The 16,411-nt window shown below is 32.7% G+C and overlaps 3 protein-coding genes across 3 annotated transcripts in view; 2 read left to right on the top strand and 1 right to left on the bottom strand.

The window, feature by feature from the left end:
• Window positions 1–3,865: 3,865 nt before the first annotated feature.
• LOC106126603 (uncharacterized) lies at window positions 3,866–7,055 on the top strand. Its single transcript, XM_013324331.1, has 3 exons — window positions 3,866–3,990; window positions 5,573–5,754; window positions 6,455–7,055. Exons 1-3 carry the CDS (start codon window positions 3,886–3,888, stop codon window positions 6,975–6,977), a joined length of 810 nt encoding a protein of 269 aa, XP_013179785.1. The 5' UTR covers window positions 3,866–3,885; the 3' UTR covers window positions 6,978–7,055.
• Window positions 7,056–9,387: 2,332 nt separating this feature from the next.
• Window positions 9,388–12,669, top strand: Mettl14 (methyltransferase like 14). Its single transcript, XM_013324268.1, has 6 exons — window positions 9,388–9,587; window positions 9,794–9,958; window positions 10,074–10,274; window positions 10,538–10,694; window positions 11,031–11,340; window positions 11,728–12,669. The coding sequence occupies exons 1-6, from the start codon at window positions 9,522–9,524 to the stop codon at window positions 11,969–11,971; spliced, it is 1,143 nt and encodes a 380-aa protein (XP_013179722.1). The 5' UTR covers window positions 9,388–9,521; the 3' UTR covers window positions 11,972–12,669.
• Window positions 12,670–14,042: 1,373 nt separating this feature from the next.
• The window catches only part of nmd (no mitochondrial derivative), a 5,173-nt gene continuing 2,804 nt past the window's right edge, over window positions 14,043–16,411 (bottom strand). Inside the window, 4 exon segments of the mRNA XM_013324769.1 lie at window positions 14,043–14,778; window positions 15,106–15,222; window positions 15,610–15,749; window positions 16,336–16,411. The exon segment at window positions 16,336–16,411 is cut by the window's right edge and continues 15 nt beyond it. Of these exon segments, the coding sequence (XP_013180223.1) occupies window positions 14,617–14,778; window positions 15,106–15,222; window positions 15,610–15,749; window positions 16,336–16,411 (495 nt within the window). The 3' untranslated portion in view covers window positions 14,043–14,616.

The raw sequence follows: 16,411 nt of genomic DNA, 5'->3' as shown, positions 1-16,411 counted from the left end.
ATGCTGTCAGACTATGTTCTACATATGTGACTAATTTCATCAATATCCGTGGAATCGTTGCGGAGATCTTCGAAACAACTTTCGAATTTATAATATTAGTAAGAGTAGCTGTCGCCCGCGAATCTGCAGTACATTTAAAAATAAATGTATTTTTTAAAACAAATGCCAACAACGATCTTCGACAATTTAAATTAATTTCTAGAGTTCATTAACCTCAGCTTTTGAAGGCTTAAATAAAAGCTTCTGCATAATTAAGGTTTTACGGTCATGACAGCTAACCGCGATAGGAAGTAATCTATAACTAAGTAACGGTGGTCTGTTTGTACGTGATCTCTGTACAGAATTCTATAATGAGATTTATTAAAATTCGCCATTGTACCGCTCTCAGAGCTCTTCGAATTGATTCCAGGTGAAAGTAAATTTGTCGGTCAGGAATAGGTTCGACATTATTTTTGTGTTTTTCGGGATAAGTTTCTTGAATTAAGAAAAAAGGAGTTGGTTTGCAGGATTAATTAGGATAGCATAAATAGCTATGTGCATAAAAAATTTAAAACTCAAAAAGCTTTGGGATTTGCGGAGTATTTGTGTGCTTTAAATCGTAGTGTAATATTACTTGTAAATTAGCTTCAAGAGTATGGACTCAAAGCAAATTGTGTACGCGAATCTATTACGCTTGCGTGGAGGAGGGATAAATGGAAAATCATCGCATTTAATATTATTACGAATGACTTTATCTGTTTTGAAATCAGAGGGAATGTCCGAATTTAATCTAAATTTTTAGATTATTTAGAGTCACTAGATTTGTTTTAGAAAAAAGGGAAAAGAAAGTGGACAGTCCCACAAAATGTAATGACATAGTGTCATTAGTTAAATAGAAAGGGTATTGAAATTTAAGAAAAATTGGTTTTTCCTTAGTCAGATGCGCGTTGCCAATATGGCCACTAGATATTTAATTTCGTAAAGAATGTTTTAAAAATATAAATATAAATTTTGATTAAAATGTTATAAGATTTTAGTGGTTTTATATATATATAATATTGTAATATTTTAGTGAAATTTCGTGTATTTTTTGATTTTGAAATGTGACTTTATGAATTAAATTGAAAATTGTTAAAATTTCAAGATGACATAATTATAAAAGTAAGCATATAATATCATAAATTTTTATTTTCTTTGCTTGTAAAATAATGCAAAATGACCTAAATAACATTTATTCAATAGTAAGTAGTATTTAAGATGTTTCTTACTGCTTAAAACAAACTGGTTAACCAAACAAAATAACCAGCTGTTTTATTTTATCAGTCGCTTTCTCTCTTCATGTCTATGTAAATAATTTCATTAAATATGTAGTATTCTGTTGTATTATATGATTGTAAGTTGTTAAAACTTTGATTTGTTGTACTAGCTATCACCCGCGACTTCGTCTGCTCGGAATTAAAAACAAAGATGACCTTGATTGTGACCTACAAGTTAAACACCGGTTTAAGTGATGGGTCATTCGTTTACTTTCCTGGCTGGTAATAAAAGTACGATCAGACGTGTTTGGTTTTTTTTTTAAATTACGAAACAATTTTTATTGTCTGTGAAATTGTATATCCGTCATTAGTGACATGCGGGATGGAATGTAGTTTAAGTAAAAAAAACTAAAGTCATTGATACTCTGTAGTCGCAATTAACCTTGCAAGGTTGTATGCATACACAGTTCAATGGTTATTCCTATAATTATCTAGAGTATAAATAAAAAGTATATCTTACTAATATTATAAATGCGAACCTTTAGTTTAGATTGATGTTTGTTAGAAGATATCTGCAGGGCGTATGGATCTCGCTGGAAGAATACGTAGGTCACTTTTTAAGTTCTCTCAATAATTCGATGAATGAGGTAAAGAAACATTTTAGAAGTAACAGTTCATCGCGACTTCGTCCACGCGATATAAAAAAATCGCATATGTCCCCCCGATGGGCGGGGGGGGGGGGTAGTGTAGTTTCCCAGGAATCATTTTTCAAATCTTTTCTCATTATAATATTACTAGCGTATGACCGTGACTCCATCCGCGCGGAATAAAAAATTAGTAGCCTATGTGTTTTTTCCGAGCTTTCTAGATTTATGGCAAATGCCAGCGAGATCCACGCATCCGTTTTGGTGGTACCTTTTTAAAAACATGCAAACATCCATACATCCAAACATTGGCATTTAATAATATTAGTAAGATTTAAGATTTCATATACGTATTTGGATAAACCGCTGACTGGGTTAACACCATGAAAATACGATAAGATTAATCAACCAAACTATAAAACATTAATAAAGAAATGATGAAAGATTCCACTAAAATTGTAAACACGTTACTCAATAGTTAAGGGTTTTCGTTACTTTTTTCCTTGTTTTGAATATTCAATGTGCACAGAGTAACTAGGAACAGACACATCTGATTCATTTCTTATCAGTGATTGAAATGTTAGAAATATACTATTTGTCATGAAAGTTTAATTTTATCTTTAACATTATTATTAAGTATCGTTGATTCATCATCATCAGCTCACTATACGTACCCACCGAGGGGCTCGGATTATACTTTAAGTTAGTGGTGACTAGGCCATAGTCAACCACGCTAACCCAGTGCGGGTTGGTCGACTTCACACATACCTTTGAATTTCTTCCCAGATTTGTGTCGGTTTCTTCACGATGTTTTCCTACACCTTAAGAACGTCGGATAAATGTACATCATATAAATGTAAATTAAATATCGAAAAACACATTGGTAAATGGCCGGTTTCGAACCCAGGTCCAGCAGATTACAAATCAAGTGCTTAACCCCTGAGCCACCGTCACTCTATCGTTGATTATTTTCTTAAAATTATCAAAAAAATGCGAATTTTAAATAATATAGAACTGATATTTAAATTCAATCCTCCTAAGAGCGTCAATGTCGCAAACAAAACGCTTATATAGAAATATATTTCTAATACATATGTGTTGGAGTATAGTGCGTGTATTTTCACTTAAAAATCTTAATAGTATGGTAACATAATAATAAAAAAAATGATTAAAATTGCTTTGTGCATAAATAAGGAAAGATTAATGGTCAGCCGAACATTACCAGACTGATATAGATAATATTAGATTCACTTTAAATCTTGTGATTAGTTGATAACTAAGCTTTTAATGCCAACTTAAAACATAAAGATACAAATAAAGATGAGCATTATATGACGCACGAATGTTTAATTCACAAATTATATTTATTATAACAAATAAACTATCGATACTGTATAATTCTGATGTGCTTTAACAAGAGTTTAGAAGAAATCACACAGTTTGGAGGCTCGGAACATCGTACAAGGCTGTGCAGACAATTTTAGGTATAGAAAAAATGTAAGAAAATCGGCTAGGGAGTATTGCTCAATACGGCAGACTGACGAGCCACAAAAATCAACGCGGTCAACGACTGCTTAAAACGATTTAATAATAATACATATAAAATAATACATTCACAAGCAATAGATTTATAAACATTATACTTTTAAAAATCTAAAATGCGTTCTGTAGCCCTAAACTGACTTACGATTGTTTTCACTGGAATGGAGTATGGCCTGAAACCTTTCCTATACCTTATTTCTCGGGCCTATCTATATACACTTTGTTTTTTTTTTAAATGAAAATACCTTAATTTTTAGTCTGATTCCGATCTCTCTGTATCGGTCTTGATCTGTGCAAAAATATGATCTTGTGCGGCGAAATTGAGAAACCCTTTGATTATTTTACAGCTGACATAAAACAATTGTCGTCTGTCGCGGTTTATGTTGTGATTTAGGCGATTAGTGTACTCCTAGCTGATAAACCTTATCAGATACCAGCTCACGAAGGGTGTCTATATATTGCCAATGTTTGACAGATGCTACATTAGTTGTGACCATCTGGGAAAGCGTATTCAAGTTTCCAAAGTGTGTGACATCGACTTTTTCGGTGGAAAAATCGATTATAAAATGGTAATTATTTTGTTTTACATTGTATTGATCAACTACAGCCTATTTTAACTCGTGTAACATTTAATTTAATAATTATTCGTCAACATTAAATAGAAGACGCAATTTAAAAATTTCATTCGTATTATTATGGTTTCAATGATTGTCTTTTGCTTAAATATTATTTCTTTATTATTTAATAAGATTAACACTTGTTACTATATGGTTTTAAATTAAAGGACCAAATCGCCTATTAAATTTAAATTGGTGATTCAACCGAAATTATTAGTCCGAATGACTCATTCGACCATTGTACCACGACTACACAGATGACAGGCGTAAATTGGAAGCACTGATCTCTCTAAATGGATAGGCATTTGCTTAGAAATGGCAGCTTTCGGTTCGTTCCTATTTAATCGCGCCTGTTGTTCTTACGATATAGTAAATTCTATGTATCTTATTAGTTCGAATCGTCACCGCCACTATTAACCGCTTCTATCAACGCCAAAATGGCAAAATTCAAATAGGCACAAAATATTACGTCTTATAGTCGGTCTAGTTATATTGGAAGTAATTCCGCTTTTCATCTGAGGGCCTGTGTCGTATAAAATAAAATAATTATAATAAAAAAAATCTCTAAATTAACGTTAATATGAGGTCTTTCTAACTATTTCCGTATGATAAATACATCACCCCTATTGCCTTTAGATTCAATTAAACAGCACATGTATTTATAAGTATAATTTTACTGTGATTTTCGCATTTAACAAACGTAAACTGCATTATAATGTTTTGTCATTATCAGAAATTGTGTCGAAGTGTTATTGACTTTGTGGATATAATTAAAGGCAGAAATTAGGTAAACTATTCGCCTACTGGTCAAAATAGATCATAATTCATAATCAAAGAGTTTTTATATTAAAAATAGTGTTACGTATTTCTCCACATCAACATTAACTATATCGAATTTCACTTAATTAATTTCAAAATAACCTAAAATACATATCAGCTTCCTTCTAATAAAAATCCCGCCAAAATCGGTTCAGTAGTTTTGACAATTACACGGAAAAAACGCGGACTTGAGACAGATTAAATTTAAAAAAAAACGGCTTTTATAAGTAACGTAATTTATCCTGTTCACGAAATATGTTTTTCTCATATTACATATGTACACTCCAATTTTATTGTTTAAATATATGATTTATCAGTTGTAAGGAAACAATTTTCAAAAGATACAGAAAACAAGGCCCTTGACATATTTGTTTTTATTATTATAATATTTACGCTACGTTACTATACTAATATTATGGAAGGAAAAGTTTTGCAACAAAGCACAGATAATATCAAAAAGATATAATCGATATACGCACTATAGATATGTATCAACACCATTAATTAATTAGAAAATCATGTGGTTGTAAGTTTAAATAAAAAATGATGAAATAATATATCTCCATCTTTATGACATGAGAGACAGAGAGAGAAATAGATAGAGAAAAGCAGAAGAGTAAATGAGATGGGCATATATGTTCATTTCATGTCAACGTGTGGTACCGTGGTCCGTGGTAAAGTTAACCTGTGTGCTATATTGAATCTTATGCCCTAGATGTTGTGGTATATTGTCGCGGCTTGCGCGCTGGTGGTGTCGGTGTCCGGGCACGGCCGCGTGCTGGAACCCCCGTCACGCGCGTCGGCATGGCGTTTCGGCTTCCCCACGAAGCCAGATTACGACGATGATGGGCGAAACTGCGGTGGTTTCTCGCATCAACACCAAGTCACCGGTGGCAAGTGAGTTGCAATATAGACCTTATGCGTTAGATTGTGTTACAATAATAATAATACAAAGATTTGATTTGTTCCGGCCAATCAGAGCTGACAAGCTCACTCGAAATGTCGTATTATTTCCGCAAATGCTTCGCTTCGGCTTCGTTTCGCTTTCGTGCCGTAAACTGCAGGCTGCGTAATTACTTCCGATAGTGCAAAATTAATCTAGTTATTTGTCCTAGGTAACATATGTTATATTTGTTTTGTATATCAATAAAGTTACAGCAAATATTTGATAATTTCGCTACCGAACACTTCAGCGTAATACCGCATTGCAAGTAAATAACATATTGCGCGCCAATTTCATTGCTATTTATAAATTTAAATTTTAGAACAGTCCAGATTTAAATTATTTTATCATACATTTTATAAAATATTCATTACTAGTTGTCGCCCGCGACTCCGTCTGCGCGGAATTAAAAATAAAACTTAATTAGTAGCCTCTGTGATCTTTCAGACTATGTTCTACATTTGTGCTAAATTTTCTCCAAAGTCGTTAAGCCGCTCCGAAGATTCAAACATGCATCCATTCGTTCAACATAGTTTTTGCATTTATAATATTAGTAAAATTTTGTATGTTTGTTTTACTGTCATTATCTATGCATTTTTTTTCGAATTGATAGCTGTTGTCCATTTACACACAATATGTATTTGTTTAACGTAGATGCGGTATTTGTGGTGACCCTTACGACCAGCCACGACCGAGAGACCACGAGCTAGGAGGTACATGGGGAGACGGCATCATCGTTGCCAAATACTCCGCTGGCCAAATCTTCTCTGCCACCGTCGACCTTACCGCATACCACAAAGGCTATTGGCAATTCAAAATCTGCCGAGACCCAACACGTAACGACCAGGATTGCTTCGACGAGAACATTCTAGAACTTGAATCTGGCGGTACTAAATACTACCCGAACAGAGATGCGAAATATACGATGACGTATCGTTTACCTAATGATTTATATTGTGAACATTGTGTATTACAATGGCAATATATCGCTGGAAATAATTGGGGCGTTTGTAAAAATGGTACTACTGGTCTAGGATGTGGGAATCAGGAACAATTTGGAGCCTGTTCTGATATCAGTATCTCAGTACCAATGGAAAACGCAGAGAATAAGCCCGCCTCATATTACCAAAGACTAGGCTACATCGATGTCCAAGGTGAGAGTCGTAACAGAAAATGAATAGCCCTTAACTAACGTCTTTACCTTAGCAGTATGCACGAACTGGGGTTGGTTGTATTGATTTTTCTTTTTATTTTTTTTTTAATTTATTGTTCTTTGAAGAAAATATATGTAAATATGTGATAAAATTGTAAATATGTAGATTTGAATTACTAATTTAATTGCTTTCTTACTAACGAATAATATTTTTAATCTGTACTTTTTCATAGAACTTGATTTGTGATTTTAAATTTTAAATGAAATCATAAAATAATTATTTATTTATTTTAAAAACGTTGTTATTTTGCGTAATGTTTAATTTTATTTGTCTACAGCAATCTTTGTATATAGCAATATAATGCAAAAAATTCCGTGAAAAAGTATAGAAACAATTATTGGGATGCAGTAAAAAATTAATATAAGCGTAAATACGCGTACAACTTCGGTTCGTGTCGGTGTTTTTGATGTTAAATATTTTAATAATAAACATTTATTATACATATTGTCTTTGATTGCTCTATATAAGCTATGGCTTAGCCAAAATGATTGCCCGATAAGATTCCTCTAATCCTGCTAATATTTTTACAATTTATAAGTCGATTGTCACCTTTTATCAGTCAGAATTTCACACGGTCATTGATTTTTGTAATTGCTTTATTCTGAAGATTTCACTAATTTCGTCTAAGATTAGAGGTTATTACTCATAATGTGTTAACAATATAATCCTAGCTTTATCTAACACTATCTGCTTTCTATTTACTGATTATAAAAGTAAATATAAAATTTTCCGCAACATAAAAGCAATAATAAATATTTTACAATGTTAACAAGATGCAGTGATGACTTACACTGATAGAAATATTATGCATCTTAACCAGTTATTATTATCGAAACATTCTATAGAAACATAAGTACTTTCATGTGGAAACACAGACTAAATAACGCGTGATTTAAATGCTGATTTTTTATACGTAATTAAAAATGCACGAACTAACACCTAGGCTTTTTAGCTATTTTTGAGCCAAAATATGTAACACTTTGAGTAACTGAAATGCTTTTTACTATAAAGAGGGTTCTGAAAAATCTGTTTTAAAAGTCTAATTATTTAACTTAATTATATAAACTCCTTAAATATTAATACGTAACTTCTGTTAATTATTTATATTATTAAAAATTTTAATATTGTTGTCATGTAGCTTGTTTAATTACCAAGTTAGCTGCTTTCATGTGTGGAAAATCCTTTCACAGTACTTCTTCAGTTGCTGGATAAAGTGAGACCCAGACCGAATGTCCGCGTCGGACCACCACGACCCGAAGATAAACCAAATATTAAAAGTAATAAACATAAAAGAAAACGTAAAGGAAAAAAGAATAAACCACGCAAAAGAAAAAAGGTATCAACTGAATTCTGTTAAGTTACATAAAAATATTATAGTATTATATTTATTGTAAAGATTTTTTTTGTTTTAGATCTAGCTTATGTTGTAGAAGCTAACCAATAAACTAAAACATTAAAATATATTTTATAGTTTAAACAATATAAAATGAATATTTTTTTCACATCGGACATCAAAAATAAAGTCAAAGGAAGAAATATGTATGGCGTGCAAAATGTATAATATTATATTATCTGTGGTATAACGTAACTATATGTAAATAATGTTTATCAAAAAATTGTAACCTAAAACAAATGTTGCGAGCTTACGAAAATCAAGGTAATCGGTGGTTTTATTATATAAAAATTGATTGTGATCAATCTACAAAAATATTATCATCGAACAATAACTAATTGGACTAATTGCAATAGAACAAGTTGTTTTTAGCACACCAAAAGTACAAAAGGAGGGAATTCGTCTGCATTTTTTTTATGTAACTACGTAGATCCACTCCTGGTTGTCAGAATTTGATGATTCTTTTTTATAATTACATACTTATACTGGGTTATTTATTTTATCAATAGTAAATATAATTAGTAATAAATAGTTAATTTAAAATGCTGTTTCATTATATTATTCTCGCATATCTTCTACAAATACGAAAAGAGAAAAAACATGATAACAGATAAATGTATTTTTTTTCCTTGGATGTGGCATATTATTACTATCAAATAAACAAACAAAAACCTTACTCCCCGGCGGGTATCGAACCCAGATCTCTTCGTGATATGCGGTAATCGTGAATGACCAAGTGACAAATGGAAAATATTAGTTGTACCATAAAGGCATGTTTTAAGTTCTCTTTATATTAAACTTTATATTATTACTAATATTAGACATACTTGTAGTCTTGAACTATCATCGTAATCTTATATTAATTATATGTGCATTGTTAGGGAATTTAAGAATTTAAAATATATATTTGTTTATTTTCTCAGTTTTATAAACGATAATCGCAGCCGGTTTTAGAACTAAAAGGAGAACTGTCATGGCGGCATCTGTCATTTTTATTTCATTTGTTTTTTTGTTTACGACACTTGTCGATGAAGAAATAAGTGTTTTCAAGCAAACATTTTAACTTCACGTGAAAGGCTAGACTTAAGAATTACCGTAAACACATGAACCCAAAATGAGTGAAAAACTTAAAGAGTTAAGGGAGAGATCACAAAAGCGTAAAAAGTTGCTTGCGCAAGCGGTAAGTGTATGAAATTATCATAACCTAAGTTATTTTTAGTCAAAAAAGTCTCAATTTAACTTGCATGATCTGATCAATGATCGTATCACAAAGTAGGTGTCCACAGGAACTGTACTTCAGTATAAAAAAACATTTTGTTACTTATATTGTCCACACAATAACGTTAAAAATTAAAGTAAATTAAATTTTGTCTATACTAACTACAGCTAGGCGTATCCAGCGTGAGTGAGTTAAGGCATGCATTAGGAGCATCCTTGGATGCATTTCCAAAGAAACAGGCTGTAGCAGATTACACTGCGGAAGGGAGTGAAAAGCCCGTCGCCAAGGAGCCGGATAGCCTTGTTTATACCGATTCCTCTACATTCTTAAAGGTAAGTATCCTAATTTCTGCCAATATTAACCATTTAAAAAGTTGTTTTGCTTAATTTATAAAATTTTATACCAGAAATAGATGTAATGAAAATTTTATAAGCTTTATACTTCCAGGGCACACAATCATCAAACCCTCACAATGACTACTGCCAGCACTTTGTTGATACGGGACAGAGACCACAAAACTTCATCAGGGATGTTGGGCTTGCGGATCGATTTGAGGAGTATCCCAAACTCCGTGAGCTCATTAAACTGAAGGATGACCTAATTGCACGAACTGCTACACCGCCTATGTACTTAAGATGTGATCTCAAGGTGATAATTGTGTACTAGACTAATTTTGTGTAATTCATTTAACGTAATAGATATGTAGACACAATCAAACCACTGAAGCTTGCCATATTAGAAGTTTTACTCATAAAACTCTTTTAAAATATAGTTTAAAAACTATCTAAATTAATATAAAGCATACATAACATAGCAAAACTACCAAACATGAATTAGTTATATGTTGTTAGTGTCTTCTTGAGACAAACAGTTACGATGATATAATAAAAATAGTAATTTCGTGTGCGCAGACTTTTGACTTGAAGCAAATGGGGTGCAAGTTCGATGTGGTGCTGGTGGAGCCACCGCTGGGTGCAGGCTGGCGCTGGCAGGATGTGTTGGCGCTCGACCTGCAGCAAATAGCACAACCAAGGTGCTTCCTCTTCCTCTGGTGCGGCAGCTCTGAAGGTACATCAACAGTCTCACTGCTCAAAATTAGTGCTAATCCGTTCATTAGAAATGCTAGGAACATTCAACAACTATTTGGTACTTGTATATTAATCCACTTTTTGCTTACACTTTTATATTATTTGAAAATATTTGACAACGGTTTATAAAGTTATCTTTTTATCTTATTTCTTACTTATATTGTAAATGCGTAATTTGGATGTATGGAATTTTGTTAACACTTAACCCAAGTATGGCTGAATGAATCAGGATGAAATTTAGAGTATAAATAGATTACAGTCTGAGATCTGGAATCACCCAATGGAAGTTAAATTGTTGTTTCTTTTTCTACCACAGGTTTAGATATGGGCAGAGAATGTCTAAAGAAATGGGGATTTCGTCGCTGCGAAGATATCTGCTGGATAAAAACCAATATAAAGAACCCGGGGCACTCGAAAAATTTGGAACACAATGCTGTGTTCCAACGGACCAAGGAGCACTGCCTTATGGGTATCAAAGGGACCGTACGAAGGTCTGTGGATGGAGATTTTATCCATGCTAATGTGGATATTGACCTTATCATATCAGAGGATCCAGAGTTTGGCAGCACGGAGAAGCCTATTGAAATATTTCATATCATGGAACACTTTTGTTTGGGACGGAGAAGGTAAGCTGTTGTCTTTTTGATTGTTACTTTTTTTCGTTTTTAAAGTTAACTATGTAGCTTTATCAAGTGATCTGTTAATTTTATATGCTAATGATATGAAATTTTAAAATTGCTGTGTAAATGTTATACATAAAATACTTGTGTCACAATGTTAGTTACCATACTCCACCGAAACAGCTTGGCCATATTTTATGACATTTTATATACACATTCAATAGGACTATGAATCGGCTACTATCTACTTTATTAATCCCGCGCGGACAGAGTCACGGGCAACAGCTAGTTCAATAAAAAAAAAATTACTAAATTACATAAAATGACTGCAGTAGTAAGAAAGTGTGTTTTATAGGTCCTTGGTTCTGTTAATGACGTTAAACATATTTGCAGGGTGCATCTGTTTGGCCGCGACTCAACGATCCGTCCTGGCTGGGTGACCATCGGCCATGAGCTCACAAACTCCAACTTCAATGCGGAGTTGTACGCAGCCAACTTCACAGAGGGCCGCGAGAGTACTGGCTGTACCGAGCGCATTGAGGCGCTCCGCCCCAAGAGCCCCCCTGCCGCAGGAAAGCCCCGACCCAGAACCAGGAATGCCTTCAGGGCTCGACCACGTGGCAGACCTAATGTATAGGACCGGAAAGGTCCTAATATGAAAAGGACCTTAAAGAAGTGAAACTTTTGTAATTCTGCTGTCATTGTGTGTGAAAAAAATATTAATATGTAGTGCAATTGAACATGAAATTGAAGAAAGTTTAAATTAGTTTGATATGTCTAATGCGACAAGGAATTGCAATAAGTCTGGCCAATTGAAAGCAATGCAGTAATTATAGTGAATGTGACGTGAAATAAATGCTAGAAACAGTGACAATGAATTCCTTATGACACCAAAATCTCTAAAATATTGTCATCCTTGTCATTTATCTTTGAAAAAAGGTGATGACAGGGATGACAATGTTTTAAACAGGGATTTTGGTCTCCGAAACTCACGGTTAATGTATAAGTGTCAACAATTTTGAAGGTAAGTAGTATAGTTAGTATTCAATGGATTAGTTCAAAGTTTTTTTAACTCGCATGACCATTTTGAAATATAGGATGTCTTAAATAGCTGAGTTGTATGGAATTTAATGTTTTTTACTTAAGCTATATTTATATTGATTACATTGTATTTTTAGTAATTAATTTTATAAAATTGACCACATTTATGTATTTAATAATTTCTACAATGTGTAGATATTGATTATATTTCTTAATATTATTCATTGAATTATGAATCTGATACATTTTTAATGTTTTTGTTCGTACAAATATGAAAGATGCAAAAATATTGTTAATCTTCATTTATACAAATTCAATAAGTAATAAATATTTTTTTTTATTAAAATGTTTTACATTTTATTACCTTCTAGGTTTATAAAATTGTATTTTTCTCCAAACAACAAAGAATTTTAACTCGGTTATTTTATTAATATAATTTTAACTTTGATTAAAAAACGTATAATAGGTATTAGTAGAGTAGAAAGGAGGAGGTAAATAAAAACCAAACAACCTTAACAAATCACTTTATTTGATAAAATTATTTACAAACGCCACGCGCTTTTGAATTAGATTCCATCAGCTGCGAGCCTCACTTGACGCTTGTGAAGGAAAACTAATCATTTATATTGCAAAAAAAACATAAAACTCAAAATCAACTAGGATTTTAAATTACAAAGAAAAACACAGTAATTACACATTATTGCTTCACTAACCAGTGAGAAGCTAATTTCGAGTAAATAAGGTGAAACTTGATTTTACTTGAATTTTGTTACTTAACAATATCTTACTAATATTATATTTTATAACAAATTAGTTATAACAGTTTTTCTAATAACACACTTTAAATTAAAAGCATTTTTTTAATTTTAAAAGGCAGCAGTGTAAGTGTTAATAGAAATAAATTATGAATCGATCATTTTTAACTTTATGAATTTATATTTTTACAATATCATTTGATGCTAATCAGTTTATGTACAATATTACTTGAAATATAACAATAACTATACAAAAAAAAAGCATACTACAAAATACAATAGAACACAACCATAACCGAAAATGTTTAAAATATAATTTTTCATAGAGAAATTCACTACATCCCCAAATACTAGTCCCGACTAAATTTCAACACAACAAAAAAACATTATATTAAAAATAAAATTCTTTAAATCAATTGATTTATAGAATTATTTTATAATCAAGAATTTTATATTCGATATTCCAGAATTAAATAAATTGTAGATTGAATCATTATTCTAGTTTTAGTGACGTCATCGCAATAGTTTTTCGTTACTGCACACAGGTTGCAATGTCTATAAACTACAATATTGACTAATATGTTGAAGCATGTCTCTAAAACATATTAAATGCATATACTATCGTATTTCTAAGGGAAAATGACAATTTTTTATATATCTTTTTGCACATAAAATAATATTTCTCAAAGCTTTAGTTAATCATCACAACATTCATAGCTGACTTTAGACCGATCGGAAATATAATACACATCACAAATATTTTAGCATTTAACATTTTACTGTCATTTTAATAGTTGTTTAATTTCTGTTTCCACTGTTGTAATACTTGTATAAACATATTTACTAATGTTTTTATTTTGACAAATTTTCACAACAAAATATACATGTACAAAATTAAATTTGGGTTAATATCAACAATTCTTTGTATTTTTAATATATTAAGAGATATTTATGAATACTACTTGATTGAATAATATTTTTTTTTAACTGTTACATGATGGATTACACAGAAAGGCGATGGTGTTGCATTGGATATTGTTTTTGCGTTAAAAAATTAAAAAAAAAAACTACAAAAATAGCAAAAAAATGGTCTAGACAGACAGATGGACGGACAACAAAGTGATCCTATAGAGGTTCTGTTTTATCCCTTCGAGGTATGGAACCATAAATATAAGGAAAAATCTAAAAAAAAACTTGTTACTAGGAAATTCTTCCTACTTTAAGAAACTAGAAAGTTTTAAAACATTTTTTATGCATTGATAGATTAAGAGAATGTACATAAATTCCTGAATAGAGAGAAAAAAAACATAAATATAATGCAAATATTTATAACACCCAATGCCACAAAAAGCAACATCTGTGTAAACCATTCCGGGCACAGACCTGTGCTAATCTTGTCTATATTGTGACATAAAAACCTAGACACATTGAAGTCCTAGGCATGTGGTCCTAGGGACGTTGTGACCCTGGGCACATAGTCCTAGGTCTAGTCTAGTTCTATCCGCATACTGGCTGCCAGAGTGCCGCACTGTATTTTAGATTCCTTCAGTTTATTAAGAGACAGTCTCATATCTTCCATAGTAATAGGTCTCACTGCATCCACAAATTCCTCGTCTGAATCTGAATTGGATGTTCTGTTTGTTGTACTCTGGAAATATAAAATAAAATGTATTTATATTAAATTTTATAGAGTTAAAAACAGTTTTTTGCTAACTTTTAAAGTTTAAAGTAATGAAAATTATGAAGATATAGCAATCAGTAATATTTTGATATCTTTTATTATTTCCATATGTATTTCAATATTAAACAAAATTCGGTAAGTTCGATAAGTTTAATTTACATATGTACTTAATAACTCTGCAACGGCTTAACACATTTTATTGAAACAGTCGCAGATATAGAACATAGTCTCATATAATACAAAAATGAATTTTCACACATTTTTTTTCATTTCTTGGTATATATAATCACAAACCTGATCACAGTCGCGGGCAAGTTCTCGCACGCGGTATACTGCAGCCTGACGACACAGCTCGTGCAGGTCTGAACCTGAGAATCCCTCCGTAGCGCTCGCCAGACGCCGGTAGTCAATCTGCACATATATAGAGCTATGTGAATATAATTAACTTTTACTTAACAGTGGTAGAGGCCACCAACATTTATTACACGAATGTGAATCGACCGGTACAATACCACAAACACACAGAAAACTGGCGTCAAGTGGTACAGTCTGATGAGTGTTCATCAGTTCCGGTAGCCTAATTTTAGTTCTTATTCCCTTCTTTACCTTTTCTTATAAATATAGAGGAGGATATGATGGAGGAAAGGACGCACAGTAAGGGGAAATATCCTTCTGTGAGTCTCCTCCGTTAATTAAGGGTAGGGATATGGTCGCTTCAGGTGGCCGCTTGCTTGTAAGAAAGGTCTGAGCCTCTCAGTCTCAGACTGAATGTAATCTCTGTGTGTGTGTGTGACTGACATCATTGGCGACAGGCTCAGAGCGCAGTATGAGCTGCAGGATGCGCTCGCGCTGCATCTCGCTGGGCATGGGCACGTGGAAGGTGGCCGGCATGCGTCGCTGGATCGCCTTGTCCAGGTCTTGGGGACGGTTTGTTGCACCTGACATTAACAAATATACCAAAACTTGTATAACTTATTCTAATACAAAATTTAAACCATAGACAAACTGCTCTTTACTCTAAAAACCTTAAATTCAAATATATTTCAAGTAAAATAATTTTTTCATATTATTTAACATAATTTTTCACAAAAATATATTAAAATAATTTTATAATATCTGCATGTGTGTAATTCGAATTTTATCTGGTCTTCAATATGAGATCATCATCAGCTCACTATATGTCCCATCGAGGGGCCCGGAGCCTACCCTAAGTTAAGGGTGATTAGGCCATAGTCAACCACGCTGGCCAAGTGCGGGTTGGTTGACTTCACATATATCTTTGAATTACTTCTCAGATATGTGCAGGTTGCATCACGATGTTTTCCTTCACTGTAAGAACGTCGGTTAAATGTACATATGTAAATCGGAAATGGAAAAACACATTGGTACATGGCGGGATTCGAACCCAGGACCTGCAGATTGCAAGTCAAGTGCTTGACCACTGAGCCACCGACGCTCAAAATATGAGATAGTGTTGCAATATTAAAAGCGACAGTGGCGCCCCCAAGCAAAGTATATTCTTACCCATTATGATGACTGTGCAGTTGTTGTCTGTGATGAGTCCGTCCCACAGCGACATGAACTGTGTCTTCATCATGGC

This window comes from Papilio xuthus, unplaced genomic scaffold, assembly GCF_000836235.2.
Source record: "Papilio xuthus unplaced genomic scaffold, Pxut_1.1 DF824992.1, whole genome shotgun sequence".
Taxonomy (NCBI): Eukaryota; Metazoa; Arthropoda; class Insecta; order Lepidoptera; family Papilionidae; genus Papilio; species Papilio xuthus.
This window is presented reverse-complemented; position numbering and strand designations above follow the sequence as displayed.

What these genes read in the sequence shown, in the direction of transcription:
- LOC106126603 (XM_013324331.1), top strand. Translation starts at nt 3,886, where the DNA reads ATGTTTGACAGATGCTACATTAGTTGTGACCATCTGGGAAAGCGTATT. An exon ending in GAAAAATCGATTATAAAATG is followed by an intron (nt 3,991 to 5,572) that starts GTAATTATTTTG and finishes CTTATGCCCTAG; the next exon opens with ATGTTGTGGTATATTGTCGC. An exon ending in CACCAAGTCACCGGTGGCAA is followed by an intron (nt 5,755 to 6,454) that starts GTGAGTTGCAAT and finishes TGTTTAACGTAG; the next exon opens with ATGCGGTATTTGTGGTGACC.
- Mettl14 (XM_013324268.1), top strand. Translation starts at nt 9,522, where the DNA reads ATGAGTGAAAAACTTAAAGAGTTAAGGGAGAGATCACAAAAGCGTAAA. An exon ending in ACTTAAGATGTGATCTCAAG is followed by an intron (nt 10,275 to 10,537) that starts GTGATAATTGTG and finishes TCGTGTGCGCAG; the next exon opens with ACTTTTGACTTGAAGCAAAT. An exon ending in TTTTGTTTGGGACGGAGAAG is followed by an intron (nt 11,341 to 11,727) that starts GTAAGCTGTTGT and finishes ACATATTTGCAG; the next exon opens with GGTGCATCTGTTTGGCCGCG.